The sequence below is a fragment of the Cutaneotrichosporon cavernicola genome (assembly GCF_030864355.1).
Source record: "Cutaneotrichosporon cavernicola HIS019 DNA, chromosome: 1".
NCBI lineage: Eukaryota > Fungi > Basidiomycota > Tremellomycetes > Trichosporonales > Trichosporonaceae > Cutaneotrichosporon > Cutaneotrichosporon cavernicola.
In genome coordinates, this window is record NC_083393.1 from 864,621 (window position 1) to 885,675 (window position 21,055).

Genomic DNA, 21,055 nt, shown 5'->3' on the forward strand with positions numbered 1-21,055 from the left:
GTTTGACTTCTTTCTCTCCTTTCGGGGGTCTCTTTTGTTCATCTTCGCGCGTCTACGCTTCAAAGCGGGTCTTCTTGCGTAGGATGTGGCGTTTGCGGCCAGGAAGGCCGCTCAACCCGATCTGTTTGTACACAACGCCGTCTTGGGTGTCGTCTGTATGCGTCGAGATCGAGTCGCGGCGGGACCGGGGAGTGCCACGCGCACGCTGTCTGCCACGGGGAGGTGTATCTGAGCGGGTGCGCTCGAGGCGGGGGGGCAGCGTCGTGATGTCTCGAGAGAGGCGGTACGCGCGCGGTATCTCGTCCGAGTGGCGCCGATATTTGGCTGCAGAGAGAGGTGGTTCGATGCTGGGGTGGTGGGCAAAGTATACCGCTGACGCCGGCGTGGCCGGCGTTTTGGGGTTGGTGGGGGTGAGGGGGATGTGTGAGGTACTGGCGGAGGGGGAGGTGTCCTCGCTGTAAGCGGGTGTGACAACGACACCGGGAAAGCGGAGCGACCTGGGCGAGTCCATGGAATGATGTGAGCGCCTGCTGTCGATAGAGTACCGGCTGTCGGTGCGGGCGAGCGGCGACGGAGGGTGAGACTCATCCGTGTCATCGCCGCGAATGTTGAAGAGCATCTCCGCTACATGCCTCCGCACATCGCCAAGAGGGACAGCGGGCACCTGTACGGTGAGCCCATTGACGGGCCGCACGGGCCGCCGCATTTTGGGCATGGCGGGTGGACCAGCGGGGAAGCCGATACCAAGACCGGGATATCCGGCTTCTGGGACTGGCGGAGCAAACGTCCCAAAGGTCCCGTAGCTCAGGTGCGTAGGTGAGCGCAGGTCCACACGCCCACCTGAGGGTTGCGCTGGGGCCTCGTCCGACACGGGATGTGACGATACGTAGAGGGGGACAGTCTCATCGTCGGCAATTGGAAAGGGAGGAATGGGAGGAACCGAGTTGTGATATACGAGGCCGACCTTGAGCATGCGACTGGTGTCAGGTGGTTCTTGTAGCCTGACAGCGACTCACCTGCCATAAGCGCTAGTGATCTTGTTCCTAGCTGCGTTGGTCTTGTCGCGAGTTTCGGCCTCGATGCGCTGCCGTTCCATGCGCTCCTTGTGTCGCGTGTCGGCTTGTTGGATTATCGAAGGTGCCGAGCCGACGCTGCTCGCGTCATGGTGAAGTTGTCCCGTACCATATGGTGGGGGCTGCGCGGGCGCGAGCAGGGTGTAGAGGTACTCGATGGGCCGGGTACGAAGGGTCGGCTGGCTGGTAATCGGTGGTGGGAGGAATGAGCCCGATGAGGGTGAGCACTCGAGGATGCCCTGCTTCTCCTGCCGTCAGCGTGGAGAGGACAGACAGCATGGAGAGGACGAGAGCACTCACGGGTGTCGGCTGCCAAAGGTCGCAGAGACACGCGAGCCAGCTCGGCCAGGTCATGGTAAGGAGTGTGGGGAGAGGGGGGGATTGCGCCGCTACGCGGCGCCTTTAAAAGGAGTGGCAAGCTGGCGCCGCGCGGCGGCGTGGGTGAGCTTTAAGATTAGGGATAATGGAGAAGAAGGAAAGTTTGATGGCGAGAGGAGATGTCAAGTCGTTGGGTAGGTAGCAGGTAGGATACTCAACATCCTTAGGGCGAGGGTTGAGGAAGGGCGACTGTAGAGGGCGATGGTGCGTCAGGGGCGTAGGGAGGTGAGAAGGGTGCAGCAACTCGACCGCAGCAAAGCCAAGAGCTGTATCAAACTCGAGTTGGGATGGATTTGACAAGTGTCTGTGTGTAATACAAGGATAACAAGATGAGACGAGGCTCTCAAGAGAACGAGCCAATGCACAAATCTTCCTTTTTTGCTCTTGTAATGCTGAATTGTTTTTTACTAGCTTGATCAGTCGTTGTCGTTAATAAGATGAACGAGTAAAAGTGAAAAGGGAGTAGAGTAGGGAGTGCTGACACGCACAGACTCGTCTTTCAAGTTGTAGCCAGGGAAGGTCTATTGTCTGTCTTTGGTTTCTTGGGTTGTACAGTACACTGCACAGTAGCTACCTCCCTCCCTCGCACCTCATCAAATCCCATCGATGCTCAATGCAGATGAAGATGAGCAGATTTTCAGGAGGTGCGATGAGCTCACGGTTCCAGTCGACTCATCCTCACGATACGTTACAAAGTTTACAGATACCACTACTAACTGCAAACCTGCAAACCATCTTCAACATTGGTAAGAAGCATCGACACCTTAACAGTACGCCTCAACGCCAAGATCATGTACCTGTCGTACCTTTATTCCGGTGCCCATGCCGTACGCCACCAATGCCACCAACGCCACATAACGCCACACAACGCCACAACGCCATTGCTTGACATCCTCCCCTCTCCATCCCTCTATCCTACCTCTCCTCCCAATCCATTGGAATTTCCGTCATTTCACGCCTCACGCGCCGATACAGAGGTCCGAGCTCACACCATCCGAAATCTCGACGTCCACATCCGAAATTCTCGGCACCTTGGATTCGAAAAGGTCACACCCCACCCGTTAGCTATCACCAAAAGGTACAACTGCGACTCGGTGCCAAGAAGCAAAGTGGGACTGGAGAAAGACCGTATAAGGTACCAGTGAGACTGTGCGAGAAGGGAGTTGTGGAATGAGAGAATATATAGGTATAGGTATAGGGATAGGAATAGGATAACGATAAGGTAAAGTCATCTGGTTCTGTCCCTTCGTCCTTCTGTTCCTCTGTCCCGTCGGACATGTCCGCAAATGGCGTCATAACTGTTACATGTATAGCATCGCGTTGTAGAGATCTACTCTCCACGTCGCATCCGGTCGCTCGTCGCTGGTTGCTCGTGACTCGTGGCTCATCGCCCGTCGCCCGTCGGAACCGATCCAACCTATCCACCTCCCACGCCCCTCCCACCACTGCCCCACATCGCCTTGCGCAGGAACAGGAGGGATCACAGGAAGCACAGGTGGCTGGCTGACGATTCGCTGATCGGCGATGCAGTACAGAGAACAATATCGCTCAATGCTTCTGTGCGCGGCCTGATCTGGTCATCTGGCAATGGCTGGTCATTGCTCGTCATTACTGTCCAGCTGATCAATATCAATTTACGCACGGTTGACAACTCGTCTCATCGCGGTTCGGTCCGCGTGTTGATTCCCGGCCCTCCACAGGCCTTAGGCGCTTGGGCGCACCCGTCATCCGTCATCCGTACCGTCCATTGCCTGCCAACCCGCCCAAGTCGGCCAACTAAGTCCTGGCTGCATTTGGGTGACAGATTGTGCTTCCTGGCACACAGAGAATCCACACCCATGTGCTAACCATACTAGTTATTGTTCTCTTCCCTCTGCAAGATTTGCAACGCACCAACCGCGTGACCGGCTATCTACCCCGGCCCTGGGCGCCTGGGATCAGAGTTTGACCTGGCATGGCAACTGGCAACTGGCAACTGGCAACTGACACTACCTTCCTCTCCTACACGTAACCTCACACTCATATTCATCATTCACCTCTTCGTCCATCCCCACTCTCCTCACTCTCCAACTTCCGATCCTCCTTCTTGCATCTCAACGCTGCCAGTCCAGCCCGAATACAAGCTCTTCCATGTTTCGCAAGACTTGTTCCTCCGCCTCGCGAACCTTGACATGGTCCGCGTTTTTCGTAGACTTGGGCTCCAGAAATGAGTGTAACGTGGTCTTCAGCCACAGGACATCAACATTCTGCGCCTGCTCGCGCCTTTCACAGCTCTCTCTTCCTCCGCAATCTGAGGTACTCCCACTTTCAATCCATCCTCTCTGGCCCTCCACCAGGCCATTTGAAGTCGTTTTCTAACTTTCGTGTTGCTTGCCATGTTTTTAAGCCATGGACTCTGCCCGCTGGCCATTCAAGTAACCCCTTCTTATTTGTAACCTTGAATATTCCATAACTGTTTGAATACATAATTCGATGTCTTGAGTTTGGCCCCATTCGATACGAGAACTGGAAACAAACCCGCAGGAAAAGCAAGACCGAGCCAACACAGCCAACCGAAAACCGTATTCGCCTAATGTCATGTCCTCACTGCGGTGGTCTGCTCTTGATCAGTATGCTCACGAAACCCAAAGGCGGTGACTGTGGCTACATCGTTCGTATACGACTCGGGCATGAACCCTTCTGAGGCGCGCGAACTGTACCAGGGCACTTAGATGCATTCAGACAAGGTAGTTACATTTCACCGAACCCGATCATCTCATTATAGTTTACAACTTGGTCCACGCCATCTCGTTGTCGATGGTGAACGGCACCTCGGCAACCATGGTCTGCGCGTCCTCGCCGACCTTGAGCGCCCACTCGCCAACCTCGACCTTCCATGTGCTGTCGTACTCGTCCCAGTGCGAGATGGCATACTTGTCGAGCTTGACTTCGACTGTGGTGCTCTTGCCCGGAGCAAGGTCGTACACCTTGGCGAAGGCCTGCAGCGAAACTTCAGGGTGGCGTAGGCCGGTGGGCGACTCGGGCGGAGGAGCAGTGTAGAAGTGCACACTGTGGTCACCAGCGACCTGGCCCGTGTTGGTAACCGTGACGCGGCCGGCCGCGGTCCACTCGTCGCCCTTCTTGACGTTAATGGCGAGGCCCGAGTACTTGAACGACGTGTAGCTAAGGCCGCGGCCGAAGGGGAAGAGGGGCTCAATACCGCGAGCATTGTGGTGCTTGTACCCGACCCAGATACCCTCGCTGTAGTGGACCTTGGTGCGGGCACTCTTGAAGTTGAGCGCGGCGGCAATGTCGCTCTCCCGCTTGGGGAACGAGAGGGGCAGGCGACCACTGGGGTTGCGGATACCGTACACGACGTCGGCGATACCGTTACCAGCCTCGTTGCCGCCGTACCAAGCCTGGATGATGCCAGCGACCTTGTCGGCCCAAGGCATGCTCACAGCCGAGCCGGCCTGCACGACGACTACGGTGTTGGGGTTAGCCTCGGCGACGCGGGTAATGAGCTCGTCGCTGGCGAGGGGGAGGCCGAGGGTCGGGCGGTCAAAGCCCTCGCTCTCGTAGTCGGCATTGAGGCCGGCGACGAGGACGACACTGTCGGCTGCACGAGCGGCCTTGACAGCGTCCTCCATGGCCTGATGAGCGTCGACGAGGGGGAACGCGCCGATGCGGATGCCCTTGACGATGAACGGCGTACCTGCCACGGTTCTAGAGACGAGGCGGCGCGAGTCGTGCACCACCCGAAGGGTGTACGTCTTGCCCTTCTCGACAGCGACTCTGCCCTTCTCCTCAATCGTGCCGTTGCCGAAGAACTTGGAGCCGAGGGTCTGCTTGGTCGCGTTGTCGATGACAAGCTCGTCGTCAATATACAGCCATCCCTGGCCTGTGACCGTCAGACCGAACTCGTACCGGCCCGTAATGGGCGAGGTGAACTTGGCCCGCACTTCGGAGACGTAATGCTGTCCAAGTCTAGGGTGGCGGAAGTCGGCGAGGAACATGTCACTGACGTCGTGCGTGTCCACCACAGTCGGCTCGTGCGCGACCTCTCCGTTGGCGTCGATCGAGTAGTGAAGCAGGTCGAAGCCGCGCTTGCCGTCGATAGTGGTGAAGCACTCGTCAAGCATCGGGAGGAACTTTGCCCCCTGAAGGCCTAAGCTGTAGGACAGCTCGACGTTATTGGGCTTGTTCTCGACCATGCCCTCCCAAGCGTTGACTGACCAGAGAGGGCGAAGGGCGGCGCTTCCACCACCCGAGATGACGCGCGTCTTGGCGTTCGGCCCGATGACGGCTACGCGCCCCTCGCGGATGGGAAGGACGCCATCGTTCTTCAGGAGAACGACGCCCTCGCCTGCCAGGCGGCGGAGGAGCTTGGCGTCCGACGCACGCTCGTCCGCACTGTCGCGCGTGCGCTCGGGCGTGGGAACCGCATACACGATATCGGGGTTGAGGCGGGCGAGCTTCTGCGCCCAAGCGAGGACCTCGTGTGCGCGCGCGTCAATCGCGCGCGGGTCCAGCTTGTGTGACATGATGAGGTGGTTGAGCATACGGGGCTGGCGCCAAATGGTGGGGCCGGGCATCTCGAGACTAAGCCCGGCCTCAATGCTCTCCGACACGCTGTACGTGCCGTACCAGTCGCTCATGACGAGGCCGTCGTATCCCCACTCCTTTCTAAGGAGGTCCTGGAGCAGCGCCTTGTTTTCGCTTACGTGCGTCCCGTTGACCTTGTTGTATGCTGTCATGAGCGCCCAAGGCTCGGCCTCGCGCTGCGCAATCTGGAAGGGGCGGAGGTAGACCTCGCGCAGGGCGCGGTCACCGATGACGCTGTCCTCGCCATTACGCTCGTGCTCCTGGTCGTTGCCGACAAAGTGCTTGACGCACGCCGACACGCCTGCACTCTGCAGACCGTGAATGTAGGCGGAAGCGATCCGGCCCGAGAGCGTCGGGTCCTCGGAGAAGGACTCGAACGCGCGTCCGCCGAGCGGACTACGCTGGATGTTGATGGTCGGGGCGAGGAGACAGACGGCACCGCGAGCCTTGGCCTCCTCGGCAAGCAGACCGCCCGCTTCGCTGATAAGGTCGGTCGAGAACGACGACGCAAGGCATGTCGCCGAAGGAATCGCGCTCGCCTTGGCTGGTTGTTAGTATCTGAGTTGGGTGTGGCTCGGTATTCAACAGCCGGCTAATCGCCGAACTCACTCATTTTGAAGAATGACGCGCCGCGTGCGCCGTTTGGTCCGTCCGTGACCTTGACGCTAGGGACATTCAGGCGGGAGATGGACGTGGTCCTGCCGTCAGCAAGAGGTGGCGTTGGAATGTGAATGCGGGTGTGGGTGTGGGGGAGGGGTGACTCACTCCCACCAGTTCTTGCCTGCGAGCAGTGAGATCTTCTCGTCGATGGTCATCTGGTGCAGGAGCTCGTCAACATTGGCGTCGAGGAAGGAGCGGTCGAGCGCCGCGTTGCCCTTAGTCTCGTCGGTCATAGTGGGCTGGGCTGGACTGGACTGAGGCTGAGGGGGAGGAGTAGGCTGGCGGGAAGGAGTGGGAGTAGAGAAGTGGGATGAGGTGGCAGAGGTTGCGGGTGTCGAGATCGAGTTGGCGCGAGCTGAGGATGTGAGGCCCATGGAGATGGAGGGGATGGGTTTGTCCCGATCCTCGGGATGGCGTGTTAAGTACAACCTCGAGGTCTGGCATCACACACGACTTGAGGGAGGCCGAAAGATGCCGCGACTCCATCCGAGGATTTTCCGGTTTGTTGACGTTGTGCGCAGCACGCCCTTTACGCCGAGATTCTGCCGACACTCTTGAGTCATCAATCGCGGTCCGCAGATGGACGCCCCGGAGATCTGAAGATATCACCAAGCAGATATCACCCCTTCTCGTTCCTCGATACCTTTTGTGTGGTTGGCCAACTGCGCGTTAGGATGACAATGGAAGTAACCTTGGAACAGCCGGAACGCTGCGCCGTGGGCTCTGTGGAGATTACTTGGCAGAGATGTGTTTGGAAAAACCTCGGATTATTAGTTTTCCAGGCTGCCCCGATGCCCACTGCTGACAGTGTTGCACCACACTCTCACCAAGGACGAGTGGGCGCCCGCGGTACATTGTGTCAGTGGTGACGCGTGAGAGGTGGACGGACAAGTGACGCGCGGCGCAACTTGACACCGCGCAAATGGGACATGTCCACGCAGCACATTGCCGCATGCGCCATACGCCGTCTTTGCAAGGCGCAAGGTAGGATTGATGCATTCTGCAAGCTAGGTATTGGCTCCGTCGTGCTTGTGCCTTGCGGCCCGGATGCAGGGTTCCGGTCGGCAATCCGGTTGTGTGGCACGTGACAGTCAGCTGCCACTTGTATTGTTTTGTCACAACGTTGCCCTCCATCCTTGTTCGCGTACTGGCGTTATTACGGTTTGTCGCCACGATCATTTTCAATACGTACAACGTCGCAGAACCGCTGTTTTCGGCCCCCATTCGCCATCAACAAGGCGACAGACTGCGAAGGCGAAACGGAGGAGTGTCATAACGGCTGATGACGATGTGGCTGGGCGCGAGATACCCTTTCCCCCTTGTCACTCTCACATTCGACCTCGCGTTGGACGACTTTGACTTTCTTCCGCTCAGAATCAGTGGTGGTGACGCCGACCGCTTGGCCGCTTATCCCTCCCCAAGTTGTCGAGGGCCGCAGAGTACTTCCGGCTCATCCGTCTTGGTCGGAGGGTCCGTGCGCCGAAGGCCCCTGTTTCCCATTCGCCCCGTCAACACGGGAGGTGGCGGCATGTGAAGCGTACGAGTCAGTCGAGCTCCGACCGGCCGCCATGCCTTCCGCGGACTGGCTACCCATGTGTGAGCAGTCTGCGAGCTCGTCGCCTCGAACCATGCGAGGAAGGTGGAGGTGGTCAATGTACCAGGCCTGAATGCGTCTCTGCGCTAAGGCGCTGAGCCGAAGCCAGCAGTCGACGGCTTAAACAACGTACTGAAGAATCTCAACGGTCACTGCACTGCCGACATCAAGCACTAGCGGTTCTTCAACGGAATACAGCTCACCAATTTCAGGCGTTGGGGATGCTCGAAGGGGTACGCATCATTTGGCTCGCTGCGGGCGCATACTGTCCAGAAAGTTCGTCAACGCGTTCGTGGAGGACGAGAGGGTGTAATCGGTGCGGGCATTGGGGCGGAGCTGTGACCGTAGGATACGCGAGAATGAGTGGGTTTGCGCGAGATGTGCTAGAGGACGCGAGTCGTGGAGGTGTGATTATCATCGATTGCTTGTGTCCAGTCACCTACTCGGATCCTCTCACTGCGTACACACACACCCTTCCTCCCATCCCAGCGGCCAACCTTCCTTCATCCGTCCCACTTCATCCTATTGACATCACACTCCACTCATCCAACATGTCCATTCAATGCTTCTCAACCAAGGTTTGTTCAATTCTTCGCTCTATCTCACTCTAACAGCCCTCTGTCGAGCCAGGCCGCCCGCTGTCCAAGATGCCACAAGCGCGACGCGCTGTCGTGGCCCTTCCTCGCCGACGGGCCCTCGTGTACAAGGCTACAGACGCCATCGTAGTCGGTCCCCGTTCCCGCGCGGTATCCCTTCCTCCCTCATCTCCGCCAGCCGTGCTAGTCCCTGTTTCGCGACCCTCCCCAGTGCTGCACGAGAACTGTGACGTCGACCTTGGTGACCGTATTGTGAGTCTCGATGCGGCTGAGCTGATGCAGACGCTATCGCTGCCCACATCGTTCGGTGGCGTGCCCGTCATCGACCATGTCGATTTCTACAAAGCCGACACCTATACGTTTCGTCACAATTACGAGCAGCTGTGGCATGTGTTATGCTCGAGTGGTCCCACCGATTGCGAGTACTTGGATGCTGATGATGATCTCGATGGCGAGGCCGTTGAGGACGTTGAGGACGAGCTCTATGAGTTGGACGACGAGCAGGACCCCGAAGATATCCTCGAAGTGCTTCTTCCCACCAGGCACAATGTCAGTGTCCGCAACGCGACCCTCTCGCTGCACACTTACCTCCTCTCCGGTCGCATCTTCGCGGCGTTCGCCGGCACCGTGTCCTACACCACTCAATGTGGCGTCCATAGTACGACTCTCGTTGCGAAGATTCATCGACCAACGACCCACACCGTGTCGCAGCTGTACGAGACTGCAGCTGAGGCTACCATCTACGCTCGCATGCCTGACGGCATCGCGCCGCGCTTCCACGGCCTCTTCGTCAAAATGGCTGGGGAGCGAATGGTGACCAGTATTCTCGAGTACGCTGGAACTCCGATCGCGACGACCAGAGCTGCGCGTGCCCTTAGATGCGACTACAAGTGCGTTGACGGAATACCACGCTGACGCCAGGGAAGCTATCGTCCGCCTGTACAACAGCCTCCATGAGGCGGGCATCATTCACGTCTCGTGCACTCCCAAGCATTGGCTGTGCGCTGACGGATGTTTCCGCCTGATCGACTTTGGGTGCAGATGGGTGCGCGACGGGGCTCCTGTCGGTCGTGTTATAGAGCCCAGTGCTTTCACCTTCCAGGCGGCAGAGGAGATGGCCAAGGTGCGCCGCACACTTGGGTTGCCAGTGTGGGCGAAAAGCTAGTGTGCGTCGAGCTTGGACGTTGTGCTAATGCATTTGGGCTTTGTGATGTGTATTGGTGGCGGAGCAGGGAGTAACTCCTTCTTGCTCCTTGCTCTCGCGGTTGACGAGATGAAGGGTTGTGCCGTTCAAGGCCCGAATTCGGAACGCCATTCTTGGAACATTTTGTTATTTTGTACATGTGACCATCGCTTATTTCCGCCATCCAACCATTCCGCCCTATGACGCAATGATCGACAGTCTTACCTGCTCCACCAGTCATGCGTTTGTCACCAGTGCCCACCTGGTTCATTCGCCAACTCTCTCATCCTCAATTCTCGATGGACGACCCAACAACAGGAGCAGCCTTCTACCCATCCGCACCGCAATCCCCAGCTCCGGAGCTCGATGGCCTCGACGCACGCCCCGAGATGGACATGAACATGGCAGACACGCCGTGTGAGAATTGCCCCCGAGCGGCGGTCCACGACTACCAGCCACTCTGCGATAGCCTATCGCATATTGTGGGGAGCACCGATCCAGTGCGATTCGCAGGCGCTCAGCCGGATGAGCTTGCACGTGAGTGTCTCCTCCTTGCCCTCCCTTCCGCTCTTTTCCGATGGCCAATGTTTGCCATATTCTCGCCACGCCTCCTCTCCCCCAGTGCCTTTCTTCCGTCCGACCCCCCGACTGGCGCTGACCCCAGCCTCAGAGATCCGCAAGGACGCGTCGCGCCTGCGGGGGGACGTTGAGTGGATCAAGCACTTCTTCCCTTCGGCTGAGACGGTGGACCGGCTGTTTGCAAGGGAGCACATGGGCAACTTTGTCGTCGATCGCGTGAGCGGGCGCAAGGCGTTTGAGAGCATGCCGCTTTGTGAGTCGTCCACTGTGTAGACTAACACCAGATGTACGCGTGGGCATGCACCTGCTCTTCGTCTCCGCGGTGAGTCTTCTCCTCCTCTCCCAAGTTCATATGAACTCGAAGGCACCTAACACCAGTCCCAAGCGATGTCCTACCACGCAGTAGAGGATCTGTTGAGGGCACAGTCCGTCAAGCGTGAGTGTACTTCCCGGCAGCTGACAAACTATTGACGGAGCTAACGGAAGAGGGCAAGCTGTACGACGCTACTGGTCCCGGCGTGCTCCCACACATCAACGCGTTCATCAAAGCCTACGCGATCCCGCTGGAGGAGCTCCTCGAGACAGATCTCGCCAAGTACGCGACGTTCAACGACTTCTTCTCGCGGCGCCTCAAGGCCGAGGCGCGTCCCATCGCCTCAGTAGACGACTTGCACGTCCTAACGTGTCCCGCTGACTGCCGGCTCTCGGCATTCGAGACGGTCGAGGCAGCCAAGACCCTCTGGTGAGCACAGTGAGGCTGGGCTAACAAAAGGATTAAGGGGCGGCAATTCACGATCCCCAACCTCCTCTACGGCGATGACAAGACGGACAAACAATTCGACAGCGTCGCGCGCTCCCCGTCCGCTGTCGCTGTAGCCCGCTTGGCACCGCAGGACTATCACCGATTCCACAGCCCGGTATCCGGCGAGGTCGTGGCTATCAAGGACATCCCCGGCGAGCTCTACAGTGCGTTTTCAATATATTGTGTTGACGACAGCGGTCAACCCTCAGGCCGTCAACGAGGACTTGAACGTGTTCACCCTCAACAAGCGCTCTGTCATGCTCATCCACGCCGATGTCGGCCTCGGCGCGCGCGTGCCTCTAGCCTTTGTCGCCGTTGGCGCGATGCTTGTCGGCAGTATTTTCTGGTCGAAGAAGCCCGGAGACACTGTGCGTAAGGGCGAGGAACTGGGATGTTTCCAGTACGGCGGGAGCACGTGTATCCTTGTCGTACCACACAGCTCGGGGATCAAGTTTGACGACGACCTGCTCCGTGTCAGCAAGGAGAAGATGGAGATGCTGGTGCGCGTCGGCATGAGTATGGGACATGTTGGGCGAGGCCGGTGTGGGTCGGAGGCCTAGAGGCCTGTGCAGGCTGTGTACAACCGTAGAGATCTGACTGGATTTCTCAGAACGCGCTGTACACGCTGTACCAAGTAGACTCAAGCTTTACATGTGATATTCTGGAACGTGAGGATGGTTGAACTCATGATGCCATGCACACGCATCCTGGAAGAGGGCAGCAGCGACAAGTGGTGTTGATATCAGAGGTGTAGGATCTAGCTATCTGTGAGTGCTCTACACGACGGCTGTGGGGAGGTGGGTGTTTTAGGCAATCAGTAATCCAATTACAAGAGACCAATGGAATCAATTTGAGCATCCACCTGTCCGGGACGGCGCTGTGAGAGGAGTTTCAAGCAGGGTCTCTCACGGCATAGTTCAATCTTGGCCCTTTCTGTGGTCTGTCAGTATGGCTAGTGCGGAACCGAATCGTAACGACCGGCTCACACCATGTCTTCGCCACGCAGCATAGAGTAATCCAGAGGCATGCAGACACAGTACCTACCACAGCCTCCTACTTGCCCTACATCGTCCAAGACACCCTACAGCGTCAAGGACATTTCAGGCATCGAACCCAACAACTTGTACTGGTCCGGATCCTTGAGCCTGGTATGGCAGTGGTGGGAGTTGAATCTCCGAGCACGTCACGTGACCATTTTCGTCTTTGTTCTCCGTTCCACTCGCTGGATCGAACCCAACATTTGTCTCTCCCGTCATTTCCACCACTGTATCTCAACAATGACCCGCGGCGACCAGCGTGACCGCGACCGTGCCAAGGCTCAGGCAAAGACGTGAGTCCATGGACACCTCAGGCGCGGGGTATGGCATGATGTTGGGAAGGAGGGTACGGACAAAGAGATGCGAGTGGACCAAGATATGGGTTCGCGGGCTGTTCTGGATACTGTCGACGTTGCCTCTGCTCGTTGACGCCCGGACCAGTCTGTTCTATTCTCCGCACAGGTACAGGCAGAGCTAACCCCAGGTCGGCCAACAAGAAGCAGACGGGCGATCCTACGAAGCGCAAGGAGGCCGACGCTAAGGCGTTGCAGGAGAAGGTTGCTGTGAGTCGTGTTCTGGCGGCCAGTCGTTGCTTGAGGGCAGCAAGTAGTGGTGTGAGGCTATCTGCGTTCGCTATGTTAGCTGCGCTGCCCATGGCACCTCGCGCCGCGTCGATCCAACCCGCCTCGTCAACTCGCCGCTGTATGTGATGTGGCTGACCCAAGGCCAAGCAGGCAGCCAAGGAGGCTGCGGCGAGCGGAGCACCAGTCCCAGGCAAGAAGAAGTAGGTGTTGCGTTCAGATCTCTCCTCTACGAGCGACAACAATGCAATGCATAGATGCCAATGCGGTCTGGGACCAGTGTGTGTGCTGCTACCGACTATGAAACTCCACCATACAAGCGTGTGTGCCTGCTACGCGTCGCACGCTCGCTCACGCGTCGCCGCCGAGCGCGCGGATCTCGTCTCTGACGGACGCCTCCGTCTCGACCTTCTGCATCTGCGTCTTCTCGAGCTGCTCGCCCTTGGTCACGCGCGCCTTCAAGTCGTCGATCGCCTTCAACTTCTTGGTCAAGTTGCGGATCTTCTTCTGCGCAGCGTCCTCGTCGTTCTTGAGGTCGACTTTGGCGAGATCGGCGGCGAGCTCCTCGGGCTCGGGCGCGGCCTTCTTCTTGTTCCTGGGCTTCTTCTTCTTGTCCGCACCCGACGCACCAGAGGACGGCGCACCAGGGATCGGCGTGCCGGGAATGTAACGACCGGCAGGCTTGCCACCGCGGAACATGGGCGTCGACGCGCCAGAGGACGGCGCAGAGTCGTCATCACGCACGTACGCCGACGAGGCGGCAGATCCGCGCGCACCTGGTGGGCGGTACGCGCCGACGGGCTTGGAGGGGCCCGAGCCCGAGTCGGCCTCGCCCTTAGGGCGGAACTGGGCAACCGAAGCGTTTGCCTCCGGCGCCTTAGGCACAACCGACGGGAATGCTGGGAGCGTCTCAACGAGCGCGGGACGGAAGGTCGCGCCATACAGGTCGTCCTGCGGGTGGATATGGAGGAGCTGGCCACCAGCCCACCAGATCTTGACACCGTTGTCAACGCGGAGACGGGGCGAGAGCGTCGCCGTCAAGATGTAGTGCCCACATGCCGACCACTCGCAGTGACTCGAGTTGGAGGCCTTGAACTCGGCAATCTTCTTGCGAGTCGAGATCTCCCACACATCTACGCCGCCCGCCAGGTTACCAAAGCCCGCCGAGAGCAGCAGACGCCCCTGCGGCTGGTACGACACAAAGTTGCGGTGGTTGTTGCCAAAGTTGAAAATCGGCTTGGCCTTGTGGTCGTACGTTTGGGTGCGGGCGGGCATGTAGCCGTAGCATACGGCAAAGTCGCGCGAAGTGGGGTTCCATGCAAAGTCGTAGACCGGGCCCTCCTTGTCGAGGTCGATCATGCCGTCAAACGATCCGTCGAGGGCCACAAGGTACAGGTTCGTCTCGCCGTAGTACGACTTGCCCGTATTGTCGACGTCCGTGTGCGTAAGGAACAAGCACTGAGGTCAGTCTGGCCACGTGCGATGCTCACCATTGTGCCGGCGTTGTTCCACTTGACGGTAACGTTGTCAGCCTTGTAGAAGGCCTTGCGAGCGACGGTCGGCGGCAACTCGCGGTTCTCGGTCTTGTCGGTGGCGCCGTTGGCGGTGCCCTTACCGACGAGCGAGGAGCAGGGGTATAAAGACACGTAGGCAGGTGCACCCTTGCGCTCGCCGATCCAGATGGCGACCGCTGGCTCGGGATACTGTCGGAGGGGCTTGCCGTGGGGCGCGGACAGCTGGGATGGCCGCGAGATGAAGACGCCACGGACCAGGCCGTCGAACTTGAGGCGCGTGGCGGGCCGCTCAGCGAGCATGGGCGTGAACACCAGGATGTCGTTGCCCGCGGGGCGGAACAGGCTCGCCTCATCGGGCGTGACGATCGGCTCCCTGTCGTCAGCGCCGCCTTCTCAAGCCCAAGCCAGGACACCCACCAGTCGTCACCCGTCTTGTGGTACCACCCCCCGACCTGCTCGCCAGTCTCCACGCTCCAAGCCTTGACGTTCTTGTACACCTCCGTTTCGGACTTGACTGGCCGCTCGAACGTGAAGAGCGTCGAAGACGCAGGCGAGAACGCGAGAGCAATCACACCGACCTGTGCGATTGTCGTCGCCTGACCCTCGAGGCCATCAGCAGCACGGCACAGCGAGACCCTGGAGGTGAGCTGTGCAGACAAACAAAATGCAGAACTTACAACTCGGGCTGCGCGTACGCAACGTACTCGCCGTTAGGCGAGTAGACGACTGCGCGCGACGCGTTATTCGTCCTGGTTGTTAGTACGTGTCGTGTGACGCGACCAACGTAGCGATGCTGGATCCGATCTCCCATGATGGACCGTTGACGAGGCTGGTGGCCTTCTGCGAGCGGACTGAACGTTAGCCTGTGACTGTGCCTCGAGTACGCGAACGGCTAGACTTACTGGCGTACTGTGCCTGCATTGTGGCTGTGTGGTTGATGACGCTCTGGAAGAAACCAGCTGGTGATGTCCAGTGTCCAAAAGTCCAGAGTTGGGAGCGGAGATGCGTTATCAATTCATTATGTGCAGTTCCAAATGGTGGAGGTAACAAATGACACGTGTAAAATTAAAATTGCGTGTGTAATCGATTGCTTAATGATTGCAGAAATGAATGTTCAACTTGATTCCCGGAGAGTGTCGGTTTGGCAAGTAGTGGCCACAGGAACGACTTCCAACTTCTTGTCGTTGTTGTAACCCACCAAACCCCCTCTCTGCCTCACGGCGCCCAACACTCTCAACCTCGTCTTCTTGTCATCCGACTGTCGCGAGACTTCTGTACACATCCGACTCGACTTGAATCCACTGCAGCATTCCTCCTGTCCTAAAAGCAGCTCCCTCTTCCCAAAACCCTCCTCACGACCCTCCACAGCAGCCATGCACAACAAGGGCAACCACATCCGCCTCCTCTCGGGTGAGACTCCCGCTGAGAGACGCAGCTCACACTGCAGGCAACGCCCACCCCAAGCTCGCAAAGGCCGTCGCTGACCGGTACGTACAGCAGACTGGTGCAGTGTAATTCAGCGGCGGCGAAACTCGCCAATCCCCGCGTCCCAATTGTCGTCCACTCGAGAAATGTTCGCGGGTTGACTTTGGGATGCGGGGGAAGCGGACCGTGCGCCACGAAAACAATGCTGCTAAAAGTTGGACGCGTGCTGACGCTCGTGCGTTGTCGACTCACCCTCTTTCACTCTCCTCCGCACTTGTCCGATCCAGCCTCGGCATCACCCTCACCCCCTGCCATGTGTCCAAGTTCGTCTCGCTCGAGACGTCGGTCCAGATTCACCAGAGCGTGCGTGAGGAAGACGTGTTCATCATCCAGTCGCCCTCGCCCCCCGACATCAATGACCATCTGATGGAGCTCCTCGTCATGGTGTCGGCGTGCAAGACTGCCAGCGCCAAGCGTATCACTGCTGTTATCCCCTGCTACCCTTACGCGCGCCAGGACAAGAAGAACAAGTCGCGTGCGCCGATCACTGCCAAGTGAGTGTGGCTCCCAGCAAGCGTCATTTCTCTCTGATCGGCTCTTACGCCCAGGCTTGTGGCCAATCTCCTCACGGTCGCTGGCTGTGACCACGTCATCACGCTCGACCTGCACGCGTCGCAGATCCAGGGCTTCTTCGACATCCCCGTCGACAACCTCTTCTCCGAGCCCAGCATGATGCAGTACATCAAGGCTGAGATCCCAGGTTGGCGCAACGCCATCATCGTCTCGCCCGACGCCGGTGGTGCCAAGCGGTGAGTGAGCCCAGTGATCGGCGGATCTTGACATGATCGGCGCGTCGTCGGCATTCCCAACCCCAAGCTACAATCTAATCTCAGCGCCACGGCCCTCGCCGACCAGCTCAACCTTGACTTCGCGCTCATCAACCGCAAGCGCAGGCGCGACATCAAGGACTTCTCGCTCCCCACCGTTCCTCCTACGCCAACTGGGTCGGACACGGCGTCGATCGTCGGCGCCGAGGACGAGGACGAGGAGAACCACGCGTGGGACACGATGGAGCTCCTTGTCGGCGACGTCAAGGGTCGTGTCGCCATCCTCATCGACGACATGATCGACACTGGTCACACTCTCCGCCTCGCTGCTGGCGTGCTCCACAAGGCTGGTGCGTGTGCCATCTACGCTATCATCTCGCACGGCCTCCTCTCCGACGTGACCATGGAGAACCTTAGGGATCTTCCCATCAAGAAGCTCGTCGTTACCAACTCGATCGACCAGACTGACCGCGTCGAGGCAAGCGGCGGCGTGCTCGACACGATCGACATTGCGCCCGTCATTGCTGAGTCGATCCGCAGGACGCACAATGGCGAGTCAATCTCGGCGCTCTTCAAGCCCGACTACTTCCGGGTCTAGACTGTGGGAAGAGCCCAGTGTACCAATATGCTTGTTGAACCCATGCATCTGATCAAGGACGCCACAGGTGCCGTTGCGCACATCAAAGAACGGTTCTTCTAACCACAGCCTCACTGGTGCCAGTCTCTAAATGTCCTCCCACGTCTCATCTGCGAGAGTCAGCGAAACGACTACGGCCAACTCACTGATGCCGAGTGTCGAGCGCATGCCCGACTCGTCCCAGTCGGGAGCGGCGTTCTTGGCCAGGCTCCAGAGGATCATTGTATTCTCTTTGACGAGTAAGCGTAACCATCGTTTCTGCGCATACCTGTCCAACGCTGGGCAGCGGCTTTGGCGATCTCAGTAGCATCCTTCTTGCGCGCGTAGCGGACGGGGTCTGCGGCGCCGTAAGCACCAAGCTCACTCTTGAGCTTGTCGCTCTCCTCGCGTATCATCGTGAGCTTGGCGAGGAGCTTCTGGCGATCGGGCTGGATCAGCTACAGCCTGAGAAGCGCTACTTACTGTATCCTCACGACCCTTGGCGGCGGCCTTGATGAGCGCCTGGGTGGAGACGATGGATGCTTCAACAGCCTCAGCCTCGGCGTTTGCCTTGTCCAACGCGGCTTGTTTCTAGGGTGAGGGCTGCGGACGTGGTCGTACAGGTACGAACAGTGGCTCCTGCCGTGCTGGGAAACGCCCAGAAGTCTGTCCTGTCAGCCCTACGTTCCCTCCATGTATAGAAGCTGGACGACAAGGAAGGCGAAGAGGGTTGACTGACAGTTGCTCGTTCCACTGACGTCAGATCTCTATCCCCTTGTACAAACTCACATCTTGTCGAAGGTGACGAGGCCGTCTGAAACGAGCTCGTCGAGGATTTCCTTGACACTCTGCTGGACTGTTGTAAGCTTACAAGGGGGGGCCTAGCTCACCGATCCCCTTCTGCTCTGCCATTAGCGCCGTGCTGCCAGTGCTCACTTCCCGCAGGACTCACTCGGCGCAATCTTCTCGAGCTCTTTGAGTGTGTAGAACTCGGCCTGGGGTTAAGCGGTGAGGAAGATCGGTCGAGGAGGGAAGGTACGAACACTCTCGTGGAAGATCTCAACCACTGCGGTCAGTCCACCGGGGAATGTGGCAACTCACGTCGAGTACGCTTCTCCTCGCGAGAGAGGCCACGCTTGGACATGGCGAGTAGAGGAGATAGTGTCAAGGTGGGTTTTAGTGAGTGGTGAGGTGGTGAGGAAGGTGCGACCGTGCTGAGCAGGTAGTGACGGTTGTTCGGTTGAGTGAGCGTGAGTTGTGAGTGGGGATGGAGGGAGGAAGAGAGGTGAGAGAAGAGCCAAGAGTGAACCAGAGATTGGGATAGAAGGGAAGGTTAAACATCAGTTCGCGGGCCGAGGAAGGTGGGTTGAGTGAAGGAATTTAACGGCACGTCTTAGGTGAGTCAACGTCCAACTCACCCGACAACCTTCATCGGTATTTCGTTGACCAGGAAACTGTACATTGTACGAACCTCTACAAGACTTGACCTCACGCTCACGCGCTTGCAGCGCTAGCAAAGCCGGAGAAGAGGAGCGCCAGGCCCCACGCACCTGGGTCCGGTACAGCCTCCTTCTTGAGTGCCTCCTGGTCGACATATGCAGCTCGTCCCGCAGCAGCCTGCAGGTTGGCAGTCTCGGTCGCCGCCACCTTGGCCTCCTCTGCCGCCTTGGCGAGGCCACTCTTGGGGAGAGCGTCGATGAACACAACGAGCGGGTCCATGAGCGTGCGCGAGGGCGGACGCGCACGCGTGTACCCGTACAGCACGTCGAGCGCCGACTTGGCCGCCTTGGCCCACGTGTCCGCTGTAGCCTCGCCTTTGGGGGCGACTGCAAGTGCCTTGGCGAGTGCCGAGAAGAAGATGGCGTACAACGCTCCCGATGTTCCACCCATGTCGTTCTCCACGATCTCGGACACCGTGCGAATGGAGTTCACGACGTCCTTGGGAGTAATCTTGCCCGCGTCGATCGCGGCGAGAATCGCCTCGGCGCCCGCCTTGAGGGTGAGACCACAGTCACCGTCTCCAGCGATCACATCGTAGCGCGTAATGTCGGGCTCGGCCGCGATAACGTTCTGGCAACCCGCGCGGATCGCTGTGATGAACAGGTCCGAGGAAGTGAGACCAGAAGCCTCCACCTTCTCAGCCTTACCTGCCGAGGCGGGCGTGGGCTCGGGATTAAGCACGGGCACGGTGGCAGGCCGCCAGCCGGGCGCGCTGGACGTCGCGTCGATGCCCGCCAGGATCGTGTCGGCGTCAGTCTCGGGAAGGCGGAGGGCCGTGATGCTGAAGCCCGGCATGTCAAGCGAGCTCATGAACGTTCCGACGAAGAGGCGAACAACCTCGATCTGGCGCTTAGCCAGCGCCGCGAGGGTGTGCGGCACAAGCCCGACGAGTTCCAGCTCGCTCAGCCCACCGAGGTTGTTGAGCATGACGACTGCCTTGTCTCCAGCCTTCCATGGGACGAACGAACGCTCGGGATCGCTCGTGCTCGTGATCATCTCGACCATGTTCTCCACGAGGCTGGCCTTGTTCGTCTGGGTCGTCTTGCTGACGCCGTTTTCGTTGTGGATGCCCATCCCGATCTCGATTTCGCCGTCCTTGAGCGTTGGCTCGCTCTTGGCAGTGCCGGGAACGTGGCAGTGCGCGAACGACGACCCGATTGTCCCGCAGTTCTCCGCCACGAGCTCCGCGATCCGCTTCACCTCGGCGAGGTCGGCACCATGCGCCGCAAGGTGTCCGGCAACCTTGTACACGAGCGTCGTGCCAGCCAGCCCACGGCGTCCGACAATCTTGCCCTGGGTCTTGCCGACAGCGACATCATCGCCCACAATAAGGAACTCGACGTCGTGCTGCGCACTCTCCCCAGCCATTCCGAAGTGCAGGACGTCGCCCGTGTACCGCTTCACGATCACCAGCGTTCCCTTCTCGTTCTTGACAATGTCGAGCGCGCGGCGCACCTGGGCGGTGTTGGGCGACGCGAAGATGTTGCCTCCGACTGCCGCGGTGAGCGAGTTCGACCCAACGAACCCGGCGTGCGCCGGCTCGTGGCCCGATCCCCCTCCGGAGATCAACGCGACCTTGGAGCGGTCCGGGTTGCGGACGTGGAGGACTGGCGTTAGCACTGTCGGTCACGTACCAGGATATGGTAGCTCGGATGCCGCGCTTTGAGGACCTCTTCAGTAGGACATGTGGATCATCCATCCCAAGGCTCCATGAGAGTACTCTCTCACATCTCTGGCCGCACCCCTGTCATCCTCCTCGTAACCACATCACCGCGCATCAGAACTCACCGCGGTACTGCTCATCGACCGACACGTCCTTGTTCATGGACGTGAGTCCGCGGAGGTAGTCGAGAGGGAGCTGGCTCGGCTCGTCGGCGAAGTGGGACGTGGACATGGTGAATACAGCGGATATGGGAGGAGGGAGAGACACCAAGCTTGTGGATCAACTATAGGTGATGGGAACAGAACGAGCGAGGAACCAACCCCACCCCGGTGCGACACTCCGTGAGGACAAGTCCGCTAACTGCCGTAACCGCCAATTGCCGGGATAGATTCCGGCCCGGAGTCCGGCTGTTGCATCACTCTCTCACCAGCAACCTGTGCAAA

At 58.9% G+C, this 21,055-nt stretch overlaps 8 protein-coding genes across 8 annotated transcripts; 3 read left to right on the forward strand and 5 right to left on the reverse strand.

Annotated features, from left to right (window-relative positions):
• Positions 1–52: 52 nt before the first annotated feature.
• On the reverse strand, positions 53–1,427 carry CcaverHIS019_0103250 (uncharacterized protein; the record flags this gene model as incomplete). Its single annotated transcript, XM_060599067.1, has 3 exons — positions 53–977; positions 1,017–1,321; positions 1,374–1,427. The coding sequence occupies 3 exons, from the start codon at positions 1,425–1,427 to the stop codon at positions 53–55; spliced, it is 1,284 nt and encodes a 427-aa protein (XP_060452873.1).
• Positions 1,428–4,216: 2,789 nt separating this feature from the next.
• On the reverse strand, positions 4,217–7,069 carry CcaverHIS019_0103260 (uncharacterized protein; the record flags this gene model as incomplete). Its single annotated transcript, XM_060599078.1, has 3 exons — positions 4,217–6,579; positions 6,645–6,733; positions 6,801–7,069. 3 exons carry the CDS (start codon positions 7,067–7,069, stop codon positions 4,217–4,219), a joined length of 2,721 nt encoding a protein of 906 aa, XP_060452874.1.
• Positions 7,070–8,840: 1,771 nt separating this feature from the next.
• On the forward strand, positions 8,841–10,050 carry CcaverHIS019_0103270 (uncharacterized protein; the record flags this gene model as incomplete). The annotated part of the gene is made up of 4 exons (XM_060599089.1): positions 8,841–8,867; positions 8,904–9,137; positions 9,168–9,775; positions 9,807–10,050. The coding sequence occupies 4 exons, from the start codon at positions 8,841–8,843 to the stop codon at positions 10,048–10,050; spliced, it is 1,113 nt and encodes a 370-aa protein (XP_060452875.1).
• Positions 10,051–10,367: 317 nt separating this feature from the next.
• On the forward strand, positions 10,368–12,009 carry CcaverHIS019_0103280 (uncharacterized protein; the record flags this gene model as incomplete). Its single annotated transcript, XM_060599100.1, has 7 exons — positions 10,368–10,605; positions 10,733–10,900; positions 10,932–10,969; positions 11,026–11,083; positions 11,134–11,389; positions 11,420–11,613; positions 11,645–12,009. The coding sequence occupies 7 exons, from the start codon at positions 10,368–10,370 to the stop codon at positions 12,007–12,009; spliced, it is 1,317 nt and encodes a 438-aa protein (XP_060452876.1).
• A 1,409-nt stretch (positions 12,010–13,418) lies between these two features.
• Positions 13,419–15,502, reverse strand: CcaverHIS019_0103290 (uncharacterized protein; the record flags this gene model as incomplete). The annotated part of the gene is made up of 6 exons (XM_060599111.1): positions 13,419–14,525; positions 14,558–14,954; positions 14,999–15,217; positions 15,259–15,330; positions 15,366–15,432; positions 15,484–15,502. 6 exons carry the CDS (start codon positions 15,500–15,502, stop codon positions 13,419–13,421), a joined length of 1,881 nt encoding a protein of 626 aa, XP_060452877.1.
• Positions 15,503–15,954: 452 nt separating this feature from the next.
• Positions 15,955–17,431, forward strand: PRS4 (uncharacterized protein; the record flags this gene model as incomplete). The annotated part of the gene is made up of 5 exons (XM_060599123.1): positions 15,955–15,991; positions 16,029–16,068; positions 16,294–16,560; positions 16,615–16,815; positions 16,900–17,431. The coding sequence occupies 5 exons, from the start codon at positions 15,955–15,957 to the stop codon at positions 17,429–17,431; spliced, it is 1,077 nt and encodes a 358-aa protein (XP_060452878.1).
• Positions 17,432–17,557: 126 nt separating this feature from the next.
• Positions 17,558–18,593, reverse strand: CcaverHIS019_0103310 (uncharacterized protein; the record flags this gene model as incomplete). The annotated part of the gene is made up of 11 exons (XM_060599134.1): positions 17,558–17,580; positions 17,617–17,700; positions 17,739–17,898; positions 17,933–18,040; positions 18,081–18,115; positions 18,189–18,202; positions 18,239–18,305; positions 18,340–18,354; positions 18,402–18,444; positions 18,493–18,515; positions 18,551–18,593. The coding sequence occupies 11 exons, from the start codon at positions 18,591–18,593 to the stop codon at positions 17,558–17,560; spliced, it is 615 nt and encodes a 204-aa protein (XP_060452879.1).
• A 350-nt stretch (positions 18,594–18,943) lies between these two features.
• On the reverse strand, positions 18,944–20,843 carry CcaverHIS019_0103320 (uncharacterized protein; the record flags this gene model as incomplete). Its single annotated transcript, XM_060599145.1, has 2 exons — positions 18,944–20,556; positions 20,738–20,843. 2 exons carry the CDS (start codon positions 20,841–20,843, stop codon positions 18,944–18,946), a joined length of 1,719 nt encoding a protein of 572 aa, XP_060452880.1.
• Between the last annotated feature and the right edge of the window lie 212 nt (positions 20,844–21,055).